This window comes from Canis lupus, chromosome 8 (assembly GCF_003254725.2).
Source record: "Canis lupus dingo isolate Sandy chromosome 8, ASM325472v2, whole genome shotgun sequence".
Classification (NCBI taxonomy): domain Eukaryota; kingdom Metazoa; phylum Chordata; class Mammalia; order Carnivora; family Canidae; genus Canis; species Canis lupus.
Window position 1 is genome coordinate 42272621 of NC_064250.1, and position 27223 is coordinate 42299843.

The 27223-nt window shown below is 41.3% G+C and overlaps 1 protein-coding gene across 13 annotated transcripts in view; it reads left to right on the top strand.

Moving 5' to 3' along the window:
• RAD51B (RAD51 paralog B) overlaps positions 1-27223 on the top strand; it is an 817007-nt gene that overhangs the window by 389174 nt on the left and 400610 nt on the right. For all 13 annotated transcript variants that reach the window (XR_007412387.1, XR_004818334.2, XR_004818333.2 and 10 more), the window contains one exon: positions 18637-18733. Coding sequence is in view for 9 of the 13 variants with exons in the window: in XM_049113293.1 (XP_048969250.1) it covers positions 18637-18733 (97 nt within the window). In the remaining 4 variants the exon portion in view is untranslated. The remainder of the gene's footprint in view (positions 1-18636; positions 18734-27223) is intronic.

The following is a 27223-nucleotide window of genomic DNA, read 5'->3' on the forward strand; positions in this document are numbered from 1 at the left end:
ATCTGGGATCTGGGCTTTAGCTTCAAGTTCCAGCTCTCCTATTACCTTTTGCAATGTTTATAAACTCTATAAACTCATTTTCTTTACCTGTAAAATGATTATAATACTATGGCCTGACTAATAGGACACTGGTCAGGATTAAAGAGGTAATCCACATTCAGGGTTTACCAGGCTGACCAGCTCATAGTAAGGGATCCATTAACTTGAACTATTTTGAGAACAGTGATAATAATGTTTGAAGTTAGCCTCATTGCTTGTACAGAGTAACTGCTCAATAAATGGTAGAGTTTAGAAAAGAACAATACTAGGACTCTGGGAACCTCCTAAATTAATGTTACTGTTTTCCTCCAATTCTCTCTTCTCCAGGGGAAGTAAAGCAAATACCTGTTATCTCTATGAGCTTTTTGTTTCAAATTGAAAATGGAACAGTGAACAATTTTTATGGGCTATACTCCTTTCTTTGTTCTCTAATGAGACAGTTCCATTATGATTTCAGGGGTTATTTTTGAATTTTGGAGGACTGAGTTGGCACAGGGGCTCTGCCTCAGTAGGTTATCATTGGGAGGACTTCATATAACTTGTCTGTTTTGTTAACTTGTTCAGAGCTAACGAAATTGGTTTTAGGAGCTTGTGGTATCTCAAGGGTTCAGTTGGCTTCCACTTCCTTCTATAAGAAGGGTGACTGAACATGAGAGACTCCTAACTCTGGGAAACGAACAACGGGTAGTGGAAGGGGAGGTGGGCGGGGGGACGGGGTGACTGGGTGACGGGCACTGAGGGGGGCACTTGACGGAATGAGCACTGGGTGTTATGCTATTTGTTGGCAAATCGAACTTCCAATAAAAAATACACACACACACACGCACACACACACACGAAGAAGAGATGCCTCTTCGCAGCTCTGCTCATTTGCTGTGTGAGTCTCAACAAGACACTTCATCTCAACCAGACCCTCTAACTGTTTGGCCCAGGCATAAATCCATGTTCTTTTTTGCTGTGTAACCTGGCTGAATTATACAACCTGTTCTCCACCTTTGTAAAGTGATAGGTAGGTAGGTAGGTAGGTAGACAGAAATAAAAAACAAAATGGTCCTACACCACAGGGTTTTGTGGGCATTGAATGAGCTATTACACGTAAACAGTACTCAATAATGTTTACTATTATGTCATTTACTAAAAAATTGAAATAATCTGGTGCTGTAATATTTTAAGTCTATGAACACTTTCTATATTTTGTAAGTCTGGGAATTTCAGCTTCTGCCCATATTGTCCTGTGGAGTCCTGAAAGCATGTGGTGAAGATTCTTTTCTTGAAAAGAAGCCATCACTTCTGTCTTCTGAGAAGTGATCAAATGCAGTTGCCGCTCAATTATTCAGTGTAAGGTAGGGAAACGATAGGGGTCAACAGGGTTGTTATGAGGGTGCTTGGGGTAATCTGGGAAAGACCCTGAGTCAGGGCAGCCCTCAGAGAGAAAGCTATTAGGCCAGTCAGAAAGGTCTTATAAGGTAGACTTTGCCTGGTGATCTGGCCTTGGCCCAAATTTCGACGCAGAGTTACCACACTCAGGTGGACCTGGCCCTATTTATGGTCCCGAAGCTCTCAAGCCAGACTGAGCTATAAAAGCAGAATGCCTAATTGTTAATTTTACAATGAAAAAGACAGTGTTCTGTGCACTGGACAGGCACGCTGGTCTAACTAGCACATTTCCTCTTCAAAGCAAGTTAAATGCTAAATCAAGTTACTGGAAGGTTACTTGATTAAATAGGGAATTGACAATAAGGGAGCTACATGATTCAGATGCTTCTGGTGGGTGACTGGTAGTCTGCTGCATCTGTGTCCACAGCCCAGATCTATTTGTCAGGTGATCCATGCACTCACCTGGGTCACACAGGGCCCCGTGGCAGCCCTAGCTTGGTTTCAAATCAGCACTGCCATCATTTGCCTCTCTGGCTATCCTTTCTATTAGTTTTTTGGCTGTCTGACTTCCTCCTCACATACATCTGGTGAGGGGGGCACTTTAATTTAAATTTTATTTTTCATCAAAGTAAAACTTGGATATTGTTTTATAAATCTAATAATCATATAATACTTAAACTGAAAAACGGCATTTCCTGGCCCCAAGTCAGCTTCTCCCATTTATTTGATCCTTACTCTCTGGGAGCATCCACTTTCAAACCATTGAGCTGTCGATTCTGCTAGTTACCTGCCTATTTCTAAATGATATATTTGAATTGCTATTTCTTGATGTTTCCATTGAAAATGATTCTGTAAAAGATGACCACTTGAGTCACTAATCTCCCTTTCAGTTTTGCTCATCCCTTCTTTCCAGTGTGGTGTCATCTTAATATTTAGTTAAAACCACATTTAGCATTTATGTTATTGTGCCAATGGAAGTATTCACAGAGAGCTACTAAATGTACCAGGATTACCTTCCTTCCTTCCTTCCTTCCTTCCTTCCTTCCTTCCTTCCTTCCTTCCTTCCTTCCTTCCTTCCTCCCTCCCTCCCTCCCTCCCTCCCTTCCTTTCTTCCTCCTTAATCTCTCCCTCCCTCCCTTTCTCCCTCCTTTACTTCCTTCCTTGTATTTTTAAATTTCTCTTCAGAGCATATTTCTCCACCCATTCCCCATCTTTAAACTAATAAGGGCATTTGAAACCATAACTGCCATACCTTCACCATATCTAGCAGAAGTAACAAGTTATTGATTTCATCCAATACCTAGCCTATATTTAAATTTCCCTGATTAAAAAAAAATAAAAATAAAAATAAATTTCCCTGATTGTCTCACAGATGTCCTTTTGTAGTTGGTTAATTTGAGTAAGTACCTAACTAAGGTCACAAATTGTATTTGGTTGTTACATTCCCTTTCTTTTATTCTGTCATAGCACCCCCTGTACCTCTCTTGTATTTGATATTGAGTTGTTGGAGAAATTGGATGTAGAATGCCTCACATTCTAGATCTAGTGGATGGTTTCCTCATGGTGTCATTTAACTTGTTCTTCTATACCCTATCAATGAGTAGTTCTTAGATTGGAACTTAGATTTTTTAAGCCAAAATATTCTATAGATGGTGCTATTTACTTCCTACTTTATCATGCCATAAGACAATAATGTCCTGTCATACCACCTCTAATGGTGATTAAATTGATCAGTGGATTCAGATAATGACAGCTGATCATTCTATTGCCAAATTCTCTGTCATCTTTTCATCTAATCCATTGATGATTATTACCTAGATCCATCATTTTATGGGGTACATATTCTGTCCTTTCATTTGTAACTCAGTTCTGAACCAGTAAGTGCTGATTAACTGGTTTGACTCCAGTGTAACTCCAAGTACTACCTGATAGCTGACTGAATTTACCTGGAAGTAATATGCTCCTATGTTGTACTGATTCATGTTTTTATTTGAACCTCTAGTTGAGCTTTGTTGTCGGCTTAGTAAACATAAATAGAAAGTGGAAATCTTGTCAGTCATGCTGAAAAGGAACCGGTAGGAAAAAAAATATAGATTTTTAAGAAGTGGAACAAACCAGAAGACTCTGCTTTAGTTTCTAATGCTTCCTTTCTCCAGGGCAGGGAAGTTCTGCAGTCTATTGCAGTCTCATCTGCCTGTGAGAAGATTGGAAGGAAGCTACCAGAATGGACACAAGACACACAGTCATTTGAGGACTTTTTGGTTTTTATTGTGTTTTAGTTTTTACTCCTCTAGTTGCTAAAAGGTCTTTCAGAAGGATTTTTCCTAAACCCTGTTGCATATGATTAGAGCTTTTCCTCTCTTCTGTAATGAGGACTGGTACCCTCAATGTGTTTTAGCAGAATTTAGCTTCTACATACAATTTGAAACACACACATGTATATACACACTCATGAGTCTCTCAATTGATATTATTATTATTATTATTATTATTATTATTATTATTATTACTATTATTATTTTACTGCAAGAACCTGCCCTGTAGGAGCCACCTTCAGTGGCAGGATGGAGGTATGGAGGCAACTTGCATTTCCTTCCTGCAAGGTTGGTTCCTCTAATGTCTCTTGGCTGGGGGGCCTTTTTCCATGCTTTCCAAAGGCCTCTTTGAATTAAAATGAATTCCTGGTATAAATGCCTGGTCTGTTACTGATACAGATTGGTTACCTTTTTAGTGCCTGCCAGTATTCCAGAGTTTAAGGTTCTCCTCTAAAATACTCTGTAGTTCAAATGCTTATAATATTGAGGCCTCTTCTGCCATTTATAAAAAAACCTTCCACATAATTCTCAATGACAAAGTTGTACCCTTCTTCCAAGGCCCAGATCAAATGACACTTTCCCTGAGTCCCCCAGTGAGAAGCCACTTCTCCCCATTTTCTAGACTCTAATGGCTCTCTCTTTTCATCCTCTTTACAACAAGGATTATTTGTTCCCTTTCATTCTAGTTTGCATAGTAATACTCATATTACTTCTCTCTTTTAACAGAAAAATAGCAATATTGTCTTTACTTTGTTTTGACCCTCATTAGTATTTAAACATATTTTATTAACATTTTAAGTTGTAAGAATTAAATAACTTGAGTGATTTTATTTTATCAGATATTCAACTTATATTTCAGCTATGCTTCAGATATCTATGGGAGACTCCATCAGTTAGATGTAGAGCCAGATTTTCTATCTCAGAAGAGTGATGAAAAGAACATGGGGAGGAATTAAATTGGAATTTGGAGGGAGAAGACTAGATTGAACACCCACCTTAATCACTTAAGAGCCACTGCTTTAGAGCAATTGGTATGTCACTGGGCACCCTCCCTGGTAGCATGAAGATCTGTAGCAAAAGTCACTTATGACTTAATTTAAGATTTAGCTCATTAGAAAGAGAGAAGGGGAGAAAAGACTGTGTGGATTTGTAAGTAGTAGTGGATGATATAGGGATAGAGTCCTGGGCTTTGAAAGCCCTTCAAGATAGTACAGGCTGGGGAAGGGAAGTCTGGGAGGGGTTCCTCTCTCGCTGTGTTGGGAAAAATGAGTGTACAAAGCGCATGGAGTTCACAGCAGAAAGAAGTGGGTGTTGGAAAGGGAAGCCATAAATACACACTTTACTCTTTAACCCCTTGCAGTCTTGCCCCAAACCTACCAAGTCCCAGATAGACCTTTCTTTCACTTCTTGCTTCCACTGTCCTCTCTTAGGAACTCCTTTGCTGAATTAATGAATGGGACCACTTCTAATAAACCATAACCAGCAGTTTTTAAATGAGCCTTATATTAGTAACAGAGGACCACCTTCAAAGAGATTATAAAGGTTCTAACACTATCGATAGTCACCTCTGTAGAGAGAGAATAAAACCAAGGTCCCATTACATCAGGCATCCCAACTTCACACACACAGCCCCTCCTTGTTTCAGAAAGACATTGAGACCTAGCTTTCTCATGAATGTTATTCTTTACCATCAATCTGCCTCTTTCTGGGAGGTGCACTCCCCTTCAGGATCAAGAAGTGTAAAGAGAATGGGATCTGGAGTCAGTAGACCTGGGTTTGGGTTCACATATACGCTATAAACTTTAGGCTACTCATTTTTCCTCTCTAATGTGGTAAGAGATAATACTTACCTTATCACTAGATGATAAGAAGGTTCAGATGAGATTTTTTTTTTTAGAGAGATTTTATCTATCAGAGAGAGAGCAAGCAGAGGAAGTGGCAGGCAGAGAGAGAAGCAGGCTCCCTACTGAGCGAAGAGCAAAGAGCCCAACACTGCACTTTATCCCAGGACCCCAGGATCATAACCAGTGCCAAAGGCAGATGCTCAAACAACTGAGCCATTTAGATGTCCTGAGATTTTGTATTTGTATATGTGTGTATATATAACCCCTTCGTTTTTACTAAAGCAACATGAAGAATTCTTCCCTAATCCCAAATTATTTCAAAAGCTACATCTTGCCATAGGTGAGAATCAGAGCCATGTTGTCGTCTGATGGCTCTTCTGCTTACTAGTGTGATCAATTCCTTCTACCTCTTGGGGCCCCTTGCTTTCCTCTCTTGTGAAATGATAAAAAATATTAGTTGTCGAAAGAAGAAAGTTATTTGAAGTAGAAAATATGCAAGGTAGACATGGGCCTGGTGAGTTACCATCATGCTATTTCCAGTTCTGCCTATTTCATTTCTTCTAGCAGGATTTTAAATCCACACTATGTTTCCTGGTGCCATGCTTGAACATGGTGAGTCTGGTTGAAAGAAGTGATTTTGGAGTCACATAGATGTGGCTGCTTGGTGCAAGCCGTGCAAGTTACAGAATACATTTATCTGAAAGTGGAAGTAAATACATTTACTTGCAAGCCATACAAGTTACAGAATACATTTATCCCAAAAGTGGAAGACCAATGTCACTTACCACATAGGACTGCAATGAGGATTAAAGCAAATTAGTTAATAAGGCATTGAGTGTACTGCTTAGCACCCAGTGGGTACTCAATGAGTATTAGTTTTCTTCCCCTAGGCTATATATTGCTCTTTAGTTTTTACCCTCATCAAATCACATTCATTAAACATTCCAAATAAGGCATGGTACTAAGGAAGTGCTTTAATAATAGGGTGCTAAGGGACCGTCAGATTGGGAAGAAGAATAGAGGGAGCCAGTTATGATTGCCTCTTGATAAACTATTGTATCTTATCTCCTTGCCCCGATCCTGAGCCTGCTGAGTCACTGTTCCAGCCGCTTGGCCCTGTGATCTCTGGCTGTGTCGATGGAACACAGCGAAGTCCATGAGAAACCAGCACTAATAAATGGCAGATCATTTTGAGGGATTTTTGTTTGCGTTCCTGTGCTTGCTCTCCTGGCGAGATAGGAAACCTTTAATAAGACTTTTCCTAAATGATGCTGCATGTGAAATGTGGATTCTCCCCCACTCTGTTCTGCTAACAAATGACCATTTCATGAGGTTTCTTTTCATTTTTTTTTCCTTCTTCTTTCCTGCTTCTCAGTACATTCCACAAAGAGCTTATTCCTGTGCTGGTTACTGATTGATGGTTCTCCTCTGTGTGCCCTTTAATTTTGCAATAAACCAACAAGGAGTTGAGACCACAAACTTAAAGAGAATTGACTTATTTATTTGACTGGATTCACTGGAGTAATAGGCAGATTTAGTCATTTCAGTGTGGTCCTGGGGAGGGCAGGAGGAATCCATGAGCAGGAACACTGTGTTGTAAATAACCAGACAGAGAAGAGCTTCCTTGTCCGCCCATGCCAAAGCAGCAGGCTGTTCATTTGCAGCAATGATCCCTTTCTAAGCCTCGACCTGAGCAGTAGGTCTTACAAAAGACTTGCCCACACCTCCAGGATTCTGAATTCAGTGGGACTTCAGATATGTGGAAATGGAAAGCCACAATCCGCAGGTCCCATGTTTCTTGTTTTCAAAGGGATCGTCATGCCCCTTAAATGATGGCCAGCATGGCCACAAACCTACCTGGGTAACCAGTCCTTCCAGACCTGGCCTCTTGGCTGGATGATAAGGACCAAGAGCAAACCTCTGCCCTTATGCCCTTCATCCCGGGTGTGTCTTCACCGAACCTCCATCACAATGCATCAGCACTGATACACTTCATGAACCAATTATCAAACATATGAAGAATCGATTTTTTTTTCTTATTTAGCACCACCAGCATATGGTGTAATCAGTCATAAATTAAATGCAGAATCATTTCAAGTCAGAAAACAAGAACAAACTTTTTGAATGGCTCATGTGGATCCAAAGTAAACTAAAGATAGTCCTTTTAAGGTATTTAAACATATAGATACTACTATCATGTATATTTAAGGATGGCAGGGTACCCAGTGCTATTCTCTGTGAGTTGAAGTGGAACTGGAAAGATAAATGCCCAAATGGAATCTGTCCCAGCTGTGAGCTCCTGCTCTAGATACCAATGTTGTTTGTGGCTCTACCACATTTAACTAGCTAACTACCTGTTCTTATTCTGCTCTCATGTGGCAACCTTTCTTCTGAAACTCTTGTCATCACATTTTAGCAGAAGTGAAAATATTAGCAGAGAGGTTAGCGGCCAAGACAGAAATAGAATCCAGGAGTCTGTGTCTTTTCTTTTGCCATACCTGCTGGAGCATGGTTCCTCCCTGCACTGAAGACTCAGTGTTTCCAGCTCTACCAGACAGCATTCTAACAGTCGACTGGTTTCTTCTTGCTATTGAAAGTTTGTCTTATTCTTAAACATTTTGTGCAGTTTTCCTTTCCATGTGATTTTGCATTAAATAACATGGCACTTGGTCTGTCCGATCTCAGCAAATGCTATGCTTTGAGGAAATTAATCAACAAATATCCATGAGGCTGTGAGTGTTTGGGTCAAGAAGCTTTTATGTGGTAGAGCCAGCACACAGTGGTGGTGCAGACAGATCTGGTATGAATCTGGCCCTGCCATGCACTAGCTATTCAATCTCCGAAAATGGCTTAACTCCTTTGAGCCTCAGTTCCTCATCTTCTAGGAGTAACTAGGATAATAATGTTTGCCTCATTGAGGTGTGAGGGTGAAATGAGCTAATGTATGTAAAGCACTTGGCACAGGCTTAGATCCACAAGGAAATGTTAATCTCCTCCTTTCTCTCTTCTTGCATTTAGAATAGGGACAGGGAGGCAGCAACACATTAAATTGCAGGACATTTACACTGTAGAGAGGTAAAACATGCATGACACAGAGAAAAAAAATCCTCGTACTAAATTACTTGATACTGATTCTAAAATGAGAGCTTTAGGAACTGGGAGATTAGTTAGTTGCAGCTAGCATGGTTAGGAAAGACTTCATTGAAGAGGGATTTGAACTGGCCCTGCAAAGATGGAAGCTGGAAGAAGAGTAAAGGAGGACATTTCAGCCTTGGCAAGGGGCACTTGGAATGGGGATGAGAGCCAGAGTGAGTGAACCATGAGAAACATAGGAGAATGAGAATGTCACAAGCTTCAGTGTTCCCACTGGAAAAATGGAAGCCGGTAGAATAAGTAGTAAAACCTGATAGGTGTTAGGCACCTGCTAGGTGTCAGGCACTGTCTTAATGGCCTTCTTTGCCAACTCATTTATCCTCACCTCAGGTACAATTGTATTTCATTATGCAGTTGAAGAAAGTGAGACACAGAGAGATTAAGTAATCTACCCCAAATTTTACAGCTGGAGCTGAGACAGAAACCCAGGAGTTCTGACTCCAGAGCCCACCCTCCTAACACACAACAGCTCTTTCCCTCATGAGGCAGTGAGGATCAGCTAAGGCCACTCTGAACATGCTCTGAAAAGTATAAAGCATCATGCACATGTAAAGTGCTGTCATTATTCTCGTTAATGACGTTAGGTGAGAGGTGAACAAGATAGACAAATGCAAATGAGGGAGCAAAAATGATAGGAGAGCACACTCGAGTAGTTATAGTTAGAAGCTCATGTCCCCTGCCATCCCCTCGAGCAACTTAGAGGCCTGACACAACCACACTTCCCCTTGGGACAGTGCTCCAGATGGCCATTCCCAAGCCACCAGAGTTGATATTGGAAGCTAAAAGTCTATTTGTCATCTGGCATTGGGGCCCATGCCTTGAATGTGACCTACCCTTGGCTAGGACATCGTTTTATGGGCCTGTAGCCCATGATTGGGATTGGCTTGTTAGTGACCCTGGTCGAAGATCTCCACTCCAAGGGCATTGCTGTGGAAGGAGGCCTGTCCTCACTTGCCATGTAAATATTTAGCCATTTTAATGTATTTGTTCTGGCCCTATTCTTCTGTCTCTCTTATGTTGACTCTGTTTAACTGTAGGTTATTATTGTTTGTGTATGTTTTTTTTTTTTTTTTTAAAGATTTTATTTATTTATTCATGATAGTCACAGAGAGAGAGAGAGAGGCAGAGACACAGGCAGAGGGAGAAGCAGGCTCCATGCACCGGGAGCCCGATGTGGGATTCGATCCCGGGTCTCCAGGATCGCGCCCTGGGCCAAAGGCAGGCGCCAAACCGCTGCGCCACCCAGGGATCCCTGTTTGTGTATGTTGATGTCATTTATTTAAGTATGGATATAGACAGATAGCTTCAGCTCTCAACCCCCTCCCCCCCAATAACAACAACAATAACAATAACAACAACAGTATCCCTTCTTTGAGGATATCAAATAAATAGTTTTTGTTCAAAGGCTTTTCTGATGAGGCTACTGCTATCTTGGAAATTTGTTCCTAGGCAGATATTTTGAACAGGTTGTGAATGATCTTTGCTCTCGTTTTATGCTACAGATACACTTTGGAGATAGAATTGAATGCATACACTCAGTTTCTGAGTTCAGAGAGCCCTTGGCATGCCATTTGCCTGAGTGGCATAGAGATATAGAAGTTAGATTAGTGTTGGCTCATCCTCCATTGGAGCTTTTTAAAAGGTGGGGTATGATCTGAGGCCCTTCTGGGCTTCAGCTCTTCCCTACGATAAGCCACTAAAGTTTGGCTGGGGTTGGAGAATCGCAAAGAAGTTGATGTTTATCAGTCTGGACTCCCCCAAGAGCCATATTTTTCAGACCCCTGGGGAGCAAGTGACTCAACAGAACTATTTTCTTAGTCTCAAATGAGTCTAAGGAGGGGAAATCAATCAATAGTAGCTGCCTGTGATGGACTGATCACAAAGCTGTGTCTTTCTAACCCTCTTTGGAAATCAAAAGGAGGGGAATCCCCAGCCCCCAGGAGTACACGTGAATAGAAAGCACCATCAAGTAACAAAAACACCTAAAAAGGTCAGCAGAAACTCAGGGGGCTGTTGGAAATTCACCTCCCCTGCCTTTCTGTGGGGCTCAGTGGGCAGTAAGGGAGTGGGCGAGGACAACCAAACAAACCACGCAAAAGCGACTCGGCCGCAAGAAATGTACGGTGCAGTGAAGGCTGGTGGGAAGGTTTCTTCCAAATCTGTGAACTTCAGAGTCATCCAGCAATTGGCCTTGTTCGTTTCCAAGCCCCTGTTGGCCAGAGACCTATTTGACCCTATGCTAACAGCACACAGTTAGGGAATGCACTATTCGAAGCCACTGTGAGCACACTGTCGCAGTTCGCCAATGGTGCATGTTATTTTCTACAACAAGCCCAAGATCACTGACAGGATGTCGCCTAGGTTGGGCTGCAGGTGGAAACAACACACCGGGCTGCTGTTTGTTGGCCTCATTACAACTGTCACCCCATTTGAGACCCGGAACCAGCATGTGTTAACCTCAACCCATCGGAGCCAGTGGAACGGCAAGCTGACAGTGGAACCAGAGCTTTCACGCCTACACAGTAGCTGCCGCCCCAGGGTTCCCACCGCATCCCCTTGCATGTGCACCCCTGGAGAAGTAGACCAAAGAGAAAGCCACCCTATAGTGCTGCCGTTTTCTTGTATGTTTACTTTGACCAAATGGCAGACACAGTTTCACTTTAGTTCTTTTCCTCTGAACTCAGTGGTCTAGACAATGGCTAACATGAGACAGAAGCAGGATTATTATCAATTTCTGTGTGATTGAGTGTGTGTTTGTGCAAAGCTGTGGAGATTCATTTCTCTTCTTCCATCTTCAGGGCCTCATACTGAGCCAGTATCTTCATTAGGGACTCTTGTACTTTAGGGCTTCTCCTGCTAAGCAGTATTTCTTGAGCTTTGCCTGTGAATTTTCACAGTGAAACCTATAAAAGAGATTTTTTCCTCCAGGTTCATAATAAGAGATGTGAATTTTTATCAAGATTTGAAAGAATTCTCACCACAAATACAAAATTATTTGAAGTTGTGTCCCTCATTCTTTTTCTTCCTTCTCTCTTCCTCAGCCACTGCCAATTGGTTCTGTGTAAAATGGATTTCTTAAGGGTGGAGATGATGAGAATCAATGATAAGATGGATTTTAAATTATAACACTCATCCTGATGTGAGGTTGAAATGTATGACATTTTTCATAGCAGATTGCTACATTTATAGTCATAATATATTCATTTTCTTTATATCTTTTGGACTCAACACTTTTTTTTTAACTTAACACTTTTTAGGTTCAGAGAAGTTAGGAGCATTTTCTAGAATTGCACAGCAGAATTGCAACAGTGACAGAGCCAAAAATACGAAGCAGGATGCCTGCCTCCCACAATAGTGTTTTCTTCAAGCCAAATTGAAGTTTGGTCCTTTTACCACAAATATTTTGAAAGGAAAATCCCCCACAGCCTTTCATATTTTCCCAGAAAACAATTGTCAGCAGACCTTCAAGCAGGCTGGAATACTAAAGCCTTATCAGTTCTCTATTCTAGAAATGATATCCTCTGGGCTGAAGCGAAAGAAAAATGATTATTTTCTCATAATGGAATGATTTATAATTTTCCAGACCTTGGCAAAATTAAGTCAGTGAATAGTAAAACCAGATCTGTGATGCTCAAACTCCAAAATATTTGGTCTGACTTTTCCTCACAACAAATTCTGGATATCTCTTTTCAAAGCTGAAAGTGACGGGAAGGGATTGGGATGAGGAGAGTCAGGGGAGAGGCATGAGTGTGGACCTCTAGGCCTCTTTCAGGGGACTCCCTCTGTTCCTACACTGCACGCAGAGCTCCCTCAGATCCCTCATGCCCTCCCCCTGCTTACCCCCACCTTTGGTTCCCTGTCACTCCCAACTCCTATACAGCAGAATGGGTTGGGGCAGACACTGTCATATTTGGGAATCAAGAGGAGAGTATGGTAAAAACCACTCCAGGGCCTTTCTCTCAAACCTTGGTGATGAAAGGACCCAATGAACCTTAACAATTTCTCACAGGAAAATTCTGGCCTCTGTCTTCTTAAAAGCAGGACATTCAGCAACCCTTAACAGAGCCAGGATTAAAACCAGAATTTCTGACTTATCCAAGGCCTATGTTTAGATAGGAAGGATCCATCATTGTCCTATCTGGCAATTAGAATCATTTAAGATACCAAAAATACCAGTTTAAAAAAGTGTACCTTGGGCAGATAGAGCATGTTTAATACAAAAAGAAGAAAAAATTAACACTGCCTTTGGAACCTGTGAAGAGCAGAGCCCTGTCATTTTGAGAGTACTAGATTGGGTGGCAGGCAGGAGGTCTGTGAGCAGAGTTAGTCCCCAGCCTCTTTGTCTGGCACTCCAGTGTTGTTCTTTTCCTGGCCGGCCAGGTGATCTGTGCATTGTCTGTTCACTTGAGTAAAACAAGAGCATTAGGGCAATGGTTGGACCTAGCCCTATAGGCCCAATTGAAGTGATTTTGAAACTTGTCTGATTCTCTGTGTTACATTGTAGCAGGATTCTGACAGGGAGTGGGTGGGAGGAGGAAGTGGGTGTTTTTAGGGGCATAGAAATGCCCCCATTAGGCCTCACAATTCCTCTAGCCCAGTCCCCCCCTTAGACATGAGTTCCACAAAAAGCTTTAGATTCTAGGCCTTCTGTGGGCCTTGGAAATGACATGCATCTGTGGCCACTAAAAAACACTAAAGAGATAGTCAGCATTTGCCTCAGATTGCCTCAAATGCTTGGCTCTTTTGTAGAAGCTGAAGCTATTTACCTTCTTGATTTATGGTTATTTCATAGCATCAGAGTCCAAAAGGACTCTTGTCACAAGATCAGTCTCTTGTTACAATGTAACACTTTGATAATATAATTTCTGGGCATTAAAAATAATAAAGAAATCTATAGATTAAATTCTCTAGACCAGGACATGTAGTCCTGGAAAAGTCACCTGTCCTAGGGTCTGAGCTCAGTTCCTCTCTCTTCTGCCCACTGCTGTTAGGAGTGAGCAGGGAAGCCGAGACACCCATCCCTCTTTTTACCTGAGCTGTTGACCTCAGGCAGGTGACTCTAGTTTACCTGGTGGAAAGTGGGGCTTACAAATTTTGCCTCTCACTCGCCCCCTCAGAAATTTGAATGAGGGCACGTGCCATATATTTAGGTCCTTAAAAAAATCTGATTTGTAAAGATTGAGTTACTGTTTTGCTGACCCTGAAGATTTCTTCTGCTGACCAAAGAGGGACAGATGTTCCATTCCAACCTATTCTTTCCCTGACTTACAATAACATCCTTCTTCTCTGTCATCTTCCAAGAATCAAATAAAAGGAGCTTCTGCTGCCAAAGGCTATGCCTTTAGATCTGACAGTTATCCACCCTGATTTCTCCAGGGCTGTTGCATTTTCTCTTCTGTCTCCCATTTTCCAGTACTTACCATGGGCTGGAATATACTAGGTGACTACTCCGGGAGGCCCCAGCAGAAATACTCCTAATACTTCACTGTAGAGTGGATCAGACTAGACATACAGTGGCCTCCTATGGTAGAATATATTCTGGACCAGGAGCAGGAAGCATGAGTAGGGTGTGGGGGCATGGGTATAGCATAGATATAGTCTGGTCATAGCATAGCCGAATAAAGATGGGTCAACTGAAGGCAAATGGTCGCATTGGACACAGAGACTAATGGAGAGGCAAGCTCAATTGGCCAGTAGACTGTAGCTCCCCAACGCTCTGACCCTTGGGGCCGATGGTTCTGACCAGTTTATTTTGTTCCTACCTTCTTGTCTCCAGTTTGTTCTCTTAAGCTATTTTTTTTTTTTGATACTTAGTGGAAATGAGTCATATATCTGTTTGTGTGTTAGTTGGCTTTTTCATTCACAGGACCTTGTCTACTGATCAAAATGGCATTCTTTCCCACCTATCTGCCTCATTAGTTCACCTGGTCTTTAACTGGTTCCTGTTTCTCCAACTTTTTTCTCTAAGTCCTATTTTCTGTGAAAGCAGGACTTACTGGGTTATTTATGAATATGTACCCTAAAGTTTCTTCTTTTATAAAGAGCATTATTGTGTCTTTAAACTGAGCACAGATGCTATATACAGAAGGGTTGAGTAGGAAGGATGCACTTAGAGAAAACCAGATAATGCAAGAGAAAACTTAGAACCCAGGGACGTGGTCTTTGGATGAAGAAGTCTCACCCCATTGTTACCTTGGGAGAGGAACACTAAAAATGAGACTTAAAGTCTACGTGGCATGATAAGAGGGACCATTTCCAAGTCAAGTACACCCGAAACATCCTATAACCCAGAGGGCAGCATGAAGAAGCCCTGGGAGTAAGTGGTCTCTCTCTGTATGTATAGAGTTGAGTGAAGACAATAGTTACTTTATCTGACTTACAAAGCCTCCTCTACATGTTCTCCTTCCTGAAGAATAAACGTTGAGCTAGACTCCATCTCCTCCTGCCTTCAAATGTAATATGATCATTAAAAACAAAACAAACAGAAAAACAACATATCTTTCCCTTAGTCCAAGAATCCCATTTGGGCCTTTGGATTTGTAGTTGATGGGGGCAGGGGTGTGGTATGTTTAAATGAGCCATACTTTTAGAGAAATGGCAAAAGTAGTTGATATAATTTCACTTAAATTGTCATTGCTTTTTAAACATATCAACATTTGTTCTTTGTCAGCAGTGGGCTATTTGCTATACAAAAGGGAATCAGGTATGTTTTCTATCTAAAAACAAAGGTACCAGTCAGCAAAGGATAACTAAAGACAATGGATGAGTAGTTAACATTTTAGCACTTACCATTGGTCAGGCACTAATGCTAGGATCTTGTGTGCATTATCCAGTTTAACGAAACCCTGTGAGTCCAGTATTATCACACCAGAGAGGTTATGAGCCTTACCCAATGTCGCATATAGCTAGTAAGTGGTAAAGCCGAGGATCTTAACTCTGGTCTGTCCGACTCCCAAGCACTCACCCTAACTACTGTGCAAACTGCTCCCCACAAATATAGCACCAAGCATTAGAAGCTTTAATCTTTCCAATGGAACAAAGTGGCAAGAAAGCCCATCTGCAGTGTCAGTCAGGACAAATTTTCAGAAACTAGGTAGTGTTAAGACTCTGTTTATAACTTGTAATAATATTTTTATATTTTAAGGGTGTAATTTTCAGGTGTCCAGATTGCCTCAGAGGACAACACATCTATAGGCTTCTACCCAAGCCATGGTTATTTGTCATTGATGCTATTTGAAAATGTTTCCATTCTATCATTTTGCTGAACACAGGTTTAGAAAACCACAACAATTTAGTAAGATGGTTTGATTAACAAACCCCTAAGTTTGGTTGCTATGTGTCCTTCAGTGATTTGGCTTTCAGGTGCATAATACAAAAGGAGAGGATTATTAGCAAAACCATTTAGGAGCTTATTCTTTTGCCCTTGGGGAGTGAAATGTTTTCTTCTCCACCTTGTCTTTCATTGAAAGTGGAAATGGGACTAAGTACCTTCAGAGGGACATCTGGAGGTTTGGTTTGAGGTTCTATAGGACGTAACTTATACTAAAACCATCATCTCAGAACAAGTTTCCATTATAGGACTGGTGTAATAATAAAAATGAGCTTCCGTTCATCAATCATCAAATGATCTGAATATTTCTGTAAATGGCTCATCTCTAACTTACAAGTTTCTAGAGAAGACATAGAGTACATTTACCTTTTTATTTCCCTCTGTGTATATGGTGACAGGCCTTGCACGGTAGGTATTCAATACATTGTTTTGTATTATCATTACCATATCATTAGAGTTCTTTCATTTTTACCAAGCCATCTTTTCGAAGAATCCTCTAAAAAGGTAGAGTTTACCTATTTTGATCTCTCAGAAGCTTCATGTTTTTAAAAACTAGGACAGACAGATACATGGTTTTGTTCATTGGTAATAAGGCATATAGTATTTTCAGAGTACTACCAGTAACTTATTGGCCTGCCTTTAAATAATTGCTATCTTTTTCTTACTGAGATTTTTATACAAATTCCTCGCAATTGAATAAATCTTAAGAGAGACTAAGATTAGTAGAAATGATCAGAGCCTGACATATATCCTAAAGTAGAAAGTTGTGATTTAGTGTTCTGTGAGATCCAAGTGTCTGAAGCATGTGGCATTTACTGTATAGTGTGTATATGTGTGTGTGTGTGTGTGTGTATACATACATAAAACCTATAATAGCATCATTCTGAAGAAAATAACACCAATAACAATAGCTTCTGTTTATTGACTATTTACTATATGCCACACATAATGTTAGGTGCCTCACATTGATTATTTCACTTAATTCTCATAACAATTCTATAAAGATGGGTATGATTTTACATATGAGCAAGTGAAGCTCAAAAGTTTAAATAACTTTCCCAAGGTGTGCAGTGTCAGAGTCAGAATTTGAATCCAGTTTAATTAAACTCCAAAGCTCATGTCTTACATAATAAAAAGAGAACATTATTTTTATTCATACTCCTAAAAATGAACAAGAGAATTGTTCTTGAAAGAGCAGGCTATTATTTGACTGTGTAAAGCCTGTAACTGAAGACATATTGTATGTGATTCTTACCAGTCCAGATGAAAAATAGCAACGCAGAAGAGAGGATAAGATGGGCAAACACTCTGCAGAATGCTGCAGTATCTGACCATCGTTTCAAAGTAGTTGGAGACTCATAAGCCTAGTTGATACACAGACACCTTGCAAAGGTTGTCTTTGCTAATAGAGTACTTCATTTCTTTGCCTGACCTTGCCATTATGCTCCCCTCTCAGCTCTCAATTAAGCTGCCAGTGGTAGAGGATTTATGATGTGTCCCTGGTTCATTCAAGAGACAGTGACAGAGGTGTGGCTGAAAAGCCAGACAATAAAGAATGGAGACAACTTCCATTTCTGTTCCATTTTGGGTGGCAAAAAAGCCATAACTGACCCTCAGGACAAACCAAAACAGTCCAACTAGATGCTCATTCCAGATACTAAGTGCCTAGTACCCTTTTCAGAAGGGCCATTTCCTCTGAGTAACCAGGATGCTCACAGTTTTTAGCATGGTGCAGATACCGAACCTAGGGAAACAATTGTGGTGTTAGTCAATGTAATGTTCCAGGGATAATTTGTATTTTATTCGTCCTTACAGGTTTCTAAACAACATAGTAAATTTTATAAATAAGATTTTTAAGGAAGAGAATAGTTTCTCAACTAAATCAAATGCCTCTGCGTGGCAGTGGATAATATGGATTTAAATGTTATGAACCTTATTTTGTATAGGTGGGATTATATTAATTTGTGTTTTAAATGCATAGTGAGACTGGAATTTTTTGTTGGAGTTCAACAAACCTATAAGAACAGTGTGATTCCTTTACAGACGAATCTCATTACAGTTTCACAAATTTGGAAATAAAGCCCTGACTTTGAGTTAATAAGAAAGAAGCCACAGGCATCCAGATGTTAAATTATTGCTTTTATTTAGCACTAGCAATATCTTGGCTTGTAGATATAATCCTAAACATTGAAGTTTGATAAAATGTGTTCATGTGCATCTTCATTCTCTGGTTAGCCTTCTGTTATTTAGCTAACATGACAATGCCTCTCGGTCTCAATTTATTCAGCATTTAGAAAGAATCGATTGGTAGGTTAAGCTCTAAAAGAAGCCTCTTGCCTGTTTTCTGTGTTTTGAATGACTTGTATGATTTGCCAGATATTCTGGCCTTCAGATAAAACTGATGGAAGTAAAAAACAAACAAACAAACAAACAAAACTGATGGAAGTCAGAACTGGGGTTTTCCTACCTGTGTGCTTATCAGTCTTCCACTGAACCACAGTCTGTCCTCTGAGAACTCTAATAATTAATTTGGTCTCTTTCTTTTCCCTTCCCCCTCCTCCTCCCTGTCTGTTCACAGGTTATCTTGACGAATCAAATTACAACGCATCTAAGCAGAGCCCTAGCTTCTCAGGCAGACCTGGTGTCTCCAGCTGATGATTTGTCCCTGTCTGAAGGTAAGGGATCTGTCCTAGAGGGGCAGAAACTTGACACTGACATATAGCCCCACTGCCTCTCTTCTCTGCCTCTCTGCCCCCTGTGGCTCTGGGAGACTGGGCTCAGAGGCCCTGGCCAGCGAACCCAGCCAGAGCCTGGCCATTTAGGCTTAGCCAACTTCCCTGGCATCTGATCCCTTGTATATGGAGAGGCTCTTGCCCTGTCTCTAGAGGCAAACTTCCTTTATTGTCTGAGTGAGTCACCCTCACAGACATCCATCACCTCAATCTTGAAACTGGTTACATCTCCATAGGTTGATTTTGGGTCCTTGGTATAAGGGCTGGCCAACTGCTAAGTGAATTGATTTTTGAGACTGATGCTCATAGATTGGCTTTATTGGTTTGGACTGGCTAAAAGTGTATACCAGTGTCATGTGCTAGAGATGTGGCATTCCCAACCAGCTTTACAGAAAGTTTAAGAAAAACTCTCCACGTTGGTAAGTCTGCAAAATTTTCTCCACCCTCCCATGCTAGCAAAGGTCAGGCTGTCTATGGTTTACGTAGCTAGGGGAATTACACCACTGAGCCAGTGGGTGGTTTCTAGTTTTATTGAAAGTTCTTATGTGACATTTCTGAGTTCTGCTAGCTGTGGGCTGGATAAATGTTCATAGCTATGACAGACCCCTCTGCACTTCCATTTTCTGAGAAGTATTCATGAGGGAGGACTTGGGACTTATAGGCCTATCAAGGTTCCTGACTGCCCAGGTGGTCTTCTGTGAATTGTCTGCAGTATATGGGCTCAAAAATTGGAAGGACCACAGCCCTGCTTCTTGGTGGTGTTTTTCAGAGCAAAAAAACTAATTATTTATTTATAAAAATTCTAAAATGCTCTGTGTTCCCTATTTCCCCATTCAGTAATATGTCATCTCTCCCCATCATCACCTAGACTGAAAACCTGAATGAATCATTTATTCCTCCCTCCCTACACTCCTCTCATCCAGTCTTTTTGATTCTTCTTTCCAAATATATTCTTCCTCTGCCCCCTCTTCTTTGTGTGGGGCTTGAACTCATGACTGAGATCAAGAGCGGCATGTTCTACAGACTAAGCCAGCCAGATGCCTCTTCTTTGTAATTTGTATTGTAATCAGCTGACCTAGTGAACTCACAGCTGGATTTTTTGTATATATTCCAGAATGGACTACCCAATCCAGTGTCTCTACCATTTCTATTACGCCACTACCAAATTTAACTCTCCAACTCTGGCTTCCTTTTACTGTGTCTCTCTCCTACTCAGAAGTTTTGGAATTGTATTAGCCCATTTTCTGAGAATGGGCTAAAATCAGTAAGCCGCTTTTAAAATATCCAGGCATTTGTGGTTTGTCAGCCTGAAACCTGCCAGGGTGGAAGTATATACACCACAGGAACCAGCACGTGCTAAAAGTCAGGATTTTCTTGCTTTTCTTTTGTGTGGATTGGTTTCCTAAACACCACTAGAGACAGTGCCTCCTCACTCCTCACAGTCTGCCCTTTCCTTCCTAATCCCCTTGGTTCTTGTCAATGCCTGGGTGAAGCTCCTCCATCAAGTGTGCTGACTTTCTGCCTGCCACTCCCCACTCCTGCCCCGTGTTGCTGTACATACAGACAGCCTCCTATCTAGAACAGCATTTCCCTTTTTCACTTGTACTGCTTCCTTTCTTTTCAAATCCTTCAACTCAGTCAAGGTTTATTTAAAGACCACATCTTCTGCAAAACCTCCTTATTTGTTCCAGTCTGAACTCCAGGGAGGTCTCACTCCTTCCTCCTCCTCCTCGGTGGTTCTTTTACCTGCTCTGCTTTATAAAGAAAAAGTCTAGGAAAATTAACCTAACTTCTCATGGTTTCCTGCCTAGATTGGCAGATTTTTTTAAGGGCATAGGCTATCTTGTATCCTTTTGTATCCTGAGTGACTAGCCAAGTTCTAGGTACAGGGTAAGCGGTAAATAAATGCTAAGTGGATGCCATGGTAGTAAGTACTTTGTAAACAGTAACAGTGAGATTGACATGAAGAACCTCATTAAAAATTATTGTGATTATTTCACATGTACACACACACTCAATTATTCAGCTTTGAGGAGAAAAAACAATCTTGTTTCCTTATTTATAAACCAATAAGTGATAGTACTTTGGTTTGTCTTGGCTTCCTTGGTTTATCCTAAGCAAAGAGGAGAAGCAGAATAGAGACAAAGGAAATTGTGTTGGGGCTCCAGGGTAACTGCTTCCAGAAAATGGTAAAGTTGTATTCATGACAAGGGGAGATTTACGGGCTTATCATTAGACAATTTTTTTAAATGATGAAATCCTAGGGGGAATGGAAACAATTGTTTTTCTAGATCTTTCCTTTGCATAGCTGAGCAGGTAAAGAGGCTTTGGAAGTATTTTTCCTGAAATCTATAATGAAGTTCCTTACCAGTGAACAAAAATGGGCAATTTTCTTAAAACATTTATACCTATTCAAACACATTGCAATGGTTGCTAATGCCACTATGGTTAGTAAATTACTTGGTTGTTTCCAGTATCTGTTGTATCAACTTTGCTATTGTGTTAATTAGCCTTGTGAGCTTGGGCGGGTCTTTTGATGACTTAAGGCCTCCGGTGTTTTTTTTCTTCTTCTATTAAATGACAGATTGGAAATATAAGATTGTTGAGGTCTTTTCTAGCTCAACCATTCTGAGATCATGATGTGGGTCTGAAGATCAGGAGCATTCACTTGTTGATGGGGTTTTAAAATTCTGTCTTATGGAATGAGAAGAATGGCCTTGTATTTTCCTAGGTTAAGCATAATAGAAAGGATCTTTAGGAATCTTAGCATTGATACTTCGGCATACCTATTAGAGTATAGCTATACCTCTCCCCCATTGCTATCTCCTTATTTTGTAAACCATTATGCTCTTGTCTGTCTGTCTCTTGCTCTCTGCCTTTTTCTCCACACAGACATGTACACAAGAAGAAACATGAGCAAACCAGTGAGAGTGAGAAACAGTGAAGCGGTGAGCTCAAGGTCCACCCGTCGTGTAATAGATTTCAGCTGCAGAGCAGGGGTCACAGCTTAAACAGTCTCCCTTGAAAACAGTTGTGGGGTGAGAACAAGCGGCCAAGAGCAGCCAGCAATAAAATGATCTGAGTTGACCTAGGGAAATACCCAGCAGGGGCCAATTCAGGGAAATGAAGTCCCTTCTGCTCTGATGCAGAGCAGGGAATACAAGTGACCTGGCCCAACTGAGAGATCTCTTCCACCCCAGCGGATCCTGTACTATTAATATCTGCCAGCTGCAGGCCCAGAGCATCCCCCTGCTGAGATCAAAGAGCCCCTATCTTAGCTGGAACAAGGTCATCTTCACAGAGCTGTAAAAGCGAGCCCTGGCTGGCTGCAGGGACCTCTATGGGGGAGGAGAACTCAGGAGATGGGGAGGTGCTCTCTCACGCTCCTTTAATCTCGGCTGACCAGCTGTTGCCCTCCCAGTATTTGTAAAGTTGAGAGTTCTTTGTTTTTGTGTTGCTAGTTTGTTTTTGGTTTTTTTTTTTTCCTTATTAAGTTTATGGCTGGGTTGTTGCTTGGACAATGTAGACCATGTTCACTGCTTGGTTCCATGGTATGATTCCCTTCATTGGAGTTTCATTCCACTGTTGCATTACCTAGCTCCCAGGTAGAAGAGCCAAAGAAGAGAGATGTAGGCCCCAGAGGTCAAGGACTTTCTCCATATTGCTCCTGCCCCATAGCTTTGTGCATTGAGAAGGAATCAGAGGGCTGATTGAAATTTGAATTTTCCCTATTTCATTAAAATAACTTCTCATAGATGCAGTATGCTTGTCAGTTTTCAGCTTGCCTTTCACAAACATTATTTCACTCAGTGGGAAGAATGGAACCTTCAAGACTTAATACAAATTGACCAAAATTCACTGCCCTATGAACTGAACCTAAGGGCAGAAATCCAGATGTCTGGTTTTATAATCTACATTGTTCTTGCCCAGGCACTGTGAATCAAAGTATTTTCTTCTTTAGTTTTTCGTTTTGTTGACAGAAACTCAGGCAACTAGATTATTACAAAGTTGAGTGACTGGTTATTGACTCGGTTATTATGATTGTTCTGTGGCCAAGGACATGTTCCTTAGATGCCCTTGCCAGTTTTTCCTAGTGAACATCGAAAATACTAAGGATGACTGGATCTCCGTTCTAGGGAATATCCCTTTTCCCTGTAATGATCAGTAGAGAAAGGATCTAACAGTCCAACTGGCCTAAGACTCTATACCCTGTTCTGAAGTCACCTGGGATTTGGGCAGAAGGACCGGCTGGGCTCCTGTCCACACAAGCACAGTTGGTAGGTGAGGTTGACGTCTGGTGACAGTGGGGCCTGTGTAAGATTAAAGCTCTGCTCAACCTACACCGTTGGCTTCTTCTCCTCTGATGATTTAATGGGATAGCAGTCACTTCAGTATGATGACCTGGCCCATTTCAGGAGCCCCAGATGGCTTTATGGAAAGGAAGACATTATTAGGCTGCCATCCTGGCATTCAGCATCTGGCATGTTAGTATCCTTTTATCTGCATTAATATTTTTTGATGGACAATAGCACTCAAAAACTAAAAATTAAAAGTGCATGGATGGGTAAAGGAAAGAACACAAGAAAGAAAGCAGTACTTACTAGAACCGAGAGTGGTTTCTAGTTTTAGTAGTGGAAGCCTTTCTATTCCAGTTGGATTGATGGCTGATTTCATGTGCAAGAGAAAGTATTTTGGGATTCATACTCTTTAACAAACCATCCCTGCAAAAAGCTGGAGTCCATTTGAAAGATTATATGCAAGTGCATGGCTTGTGTCTCTTTTAAAATAAATTCAACAAGCAAAAGCAGCTCAGAATGGTTGGGGCGAATCAGGGACTCATGGTTGTGAAAGAAGCAGACTTCAAAGCATGGTATGAATTTTCAAGTTTTATTTCCACTCTTGCTTTCCAGCTGGATCTGCTCTGGATTTACTGCAGGATGTTTGAAAATGTCGCTCCCTGCTAATCTCAGACAGTTGCTATGATCAATGGTTTCTTTCATTTCCGATAAAAAAACACTGGTGTTTCTGCTTAAATTGTGTGTACTTTCAGCTTTATTATTATAGTTGTAATTTATTGTCCAGCATTACCCAAATTTGTAATCCATTAACCACAGACTTTGGGGTGGGTTGGTCAATTTAGCAGAGCTCTCTCCACACTTGAGCTCCAAGGCCCTCCACAGCCCAATCCCAAACTAAAAATGTGCATTGGTTTGGGTAGGACCTTGTACAAATGAGTATGGGTGGAGCAGCTTTAAAAATCCACCTCTCAGGGGTATGGTGCAGGTTGGCTGTAATTGCTTTGAAAACATAGTGTCACCATGTGACAATGAGGTTAATGTTAACAACTGTGATCAGCATTGTTGACCTTAACATTTCTGTAGTATTTTAGAATGTCTTAAGATGATGAATCACTAAAACCACCTCAAGCCACTGAAGCCTGAAGGAGAGAAGGGAGCTAGCTGCTCAAAGGCCACACAATAAGTGGGAAGTGGTGGTGCCTAGAACAAGTTAGAGCCTGTCCTGTGAAATCCTAGATTTGGCTACTGCTGCCCCTTAGGGTTTTGGATAAAAATGTTTAAGTGTCCTGGTGACCTTTCAATTTCTGATTCCAAAGCCACAGACATATACCGACACACACAACCTCACATGCTTCCATTCACAAGGAACACACACCTATCCATGCTCTACCCTCCCTAGTATTCAAGAATCCGAGGCACTTAGCTGGGTGTATATATTTCTTCCAGCAACTGTTCAGATGCCATGAAAGGCCTAATTTATAGAAAAAGATTAAAAGCACCAAAACCCTATATTGTTTGGCTAAAGAAAATCTACTTATTATATGAGGTAGAGGCAGCTAGAATCGAGAGAGGGTGGGCAGAGCCTACAAAGGTCTGACAAGCTGTGAATCTTAAAAGGGAGAAGAACGTGCTGAAGATGTCCAGCAGGGAGACCAGGGGGTTATAGGATCAAGGCAGAAGGACCAACAGGAGAGAAAAAGAACATTGAAGTCAGCCACTACGAAGTATTTCTTGGTCAGGAGCTCTATTTTTCTAGTGATAGTTTGCCAAAGAGAGACATATTTGAAGCATGAGGTGCATTACGATCAAATGAGAGGAGACAGAGCTTTCTTGGGGGGCAGTCTTTGAGATGGCTCATGGGAAGGCTGGGCTAGAAAATACTTTTGTAAGTATTTTCCTCTTACCCTCAGACTTCTTCACTACTTAGGATTTACTGGCTAATTTCCCAGATTTACACATGTTCCTGTTAACATCTCAGTGTCATGAAGGCAGAAAGGACAAGATCACCAAAGCCAGTTTTGTCAACTACAGAGAAGAGGGGCCAGAAGCCCAAGAATGGGATCCAACAGGGGGTGTGATCCCAGAGGGCTTCAAGTTGGAAGGATTTTCTGAGATAAGCTCCATGTTTACCATCATCAAAGAGAATTCAATACCAAATATGAGAGGCCTCTAGGTCAGAGATCATAAAGAAGGGATGAAGGGCTGGTTTCTAGGAGTGGTGCCCAGAGAATAACTTAGTTTGCATTGTAATGTGACATGAAAAACATTCAGAATGCATTTGTGATGTTTACTAGGATTTGGGGAGGATTATAACGGGGTCTGGCAAGGTGGTCTAGCCCAAGGACAGTCCAGCTGAGCTTTGACCAAGGCTCAGGTCTCTCTGAGGGCTTTGCTTTTCCTCATTTTTCTGATAAGCCACTAAATAAATTCTAGTTGGATTAAGCTGCATTTCAGTCAGTTATACTGACATTTCTGATGCAATAGCTGCATTCCTGCATATATTAGCATAGTTTTAGAGCTATGGCCCCTCCAAAAAAAACTCTTTTTGGCTGGATGAAGAGACTTTCCTTTTTTTTTTTTTCTATGAAGAGACTTTCAAGTGCCTTCCAGCCGACGATTTTATGAGTTGTGGAGCCTCTACTATATGTACTATGTTAATGTTATAGGAAATCCAGAAATGAGCAAGATATGGTCCTTGCCCACAAGATATTTACAGTGTAATTTGAATATAGTTCTAAAGGAGAACATTATTGGTAGAATGTGGGTGGTGCTTTCAGCCAAGATGGTATGCACCACAGCCTCCGGGATTTAGGAAGAGGAGCACATCTCTTTCAGCAGAGAGGAATCCGAAGGGCCAAGGGAGGAAGGTGTAAGAGACAGCCCTGAGGGATAGATAGGATTTCAACAGACAGAGAAGAGTAGAGATCAGGAAATGCTATGCACTAAGACATTAAGTTCAAACTGGGCCATGTCCTGCCCTTATCTTTTGTCATTCTTCCCCTCTCTGTTCTAGCCTCATAGCCCACTCTCCTGTTTCTCAAATTCACCAAAGTGAATTTGGTGGGCTTTTGCATTTGTTCCATCCCACTGACTGGAACACTTGTCCAGATCTCTCCATGGCCTCCTCTCTCACTGCATTCCGTCTTGCTCAAGTGTCATCTTCTCAGAGATGTCTTCCTTCACCTCTCTAAGTTGGGACCCCTGTCCCCTTCCCATCATCTTCTATCCTCCAAGCCTGCTTTATTTTTCTTCATTGCCCTTATCACTACCTGACCTCATATTATAAATTTGTCTATGGGTTCACTGTCTGCCTCCTGTGCTTTCATATAATTTCCTCAAGGGCAGGGACTCTTCCTTGGTTGCTCCTGTATTCTGTAGTTCCTGGAGAATACTCAACAAATATGGGATCTGTGTTGTAGGGAAATGCAGGATATGCTGGGAAGAGGGCAAAGAAGCCTCACTTACCTGGGGTGGTCATTTACAATAAATCTAGAAATAGATTGGGGCCAGACTTTGAATGCCAGACTGAATTTAGATTTTCATGCTAAAATGATCATAACTATACCCTTTCAAGACCTGGATGAGATGTGTAGGATGATTTAGAGGTAGGGAGATTGGAAGTAGGGAGACAATGAACTCATCAAATATTTAGGGAAATGGGGCACCCATTATGCACCAGAAACTATACTTAGTGCTAAGTATACAGAGATGGAAGAATGACATTGTAGATAGAGGATGTATCATTATCAAAGATATGATGGGAAGAGCATGGTCATTTGAAAAACTGCAAGAATTCCTTATGGCTGGGAGTACAGGAGGGATGTATGAGAAATGCAAGGGATGAGACTTGAGAAGCAGACAATGTGGATTATGAACATCTGGCATGCCACAGTAGGGAGTTTATGATTTTTCCTGAAGCCCTGGTGAGAAGAATGTGAGGATAATCCATTGGCAACACGTCATTTCCTTGATCAACATGATTGATGAGGCTTATTTGACTGGCTAGGAATGTTTCTCTTTCCTCCCTTACAGTTCCATGTGCATCCCTTCCAAAGCCACATGCTCAATCAAGGAAGATGGATGATCTTCCCAGATAGAATAGGGCTGTTCTTTTGTCAAGGATATGCAGAGGTTG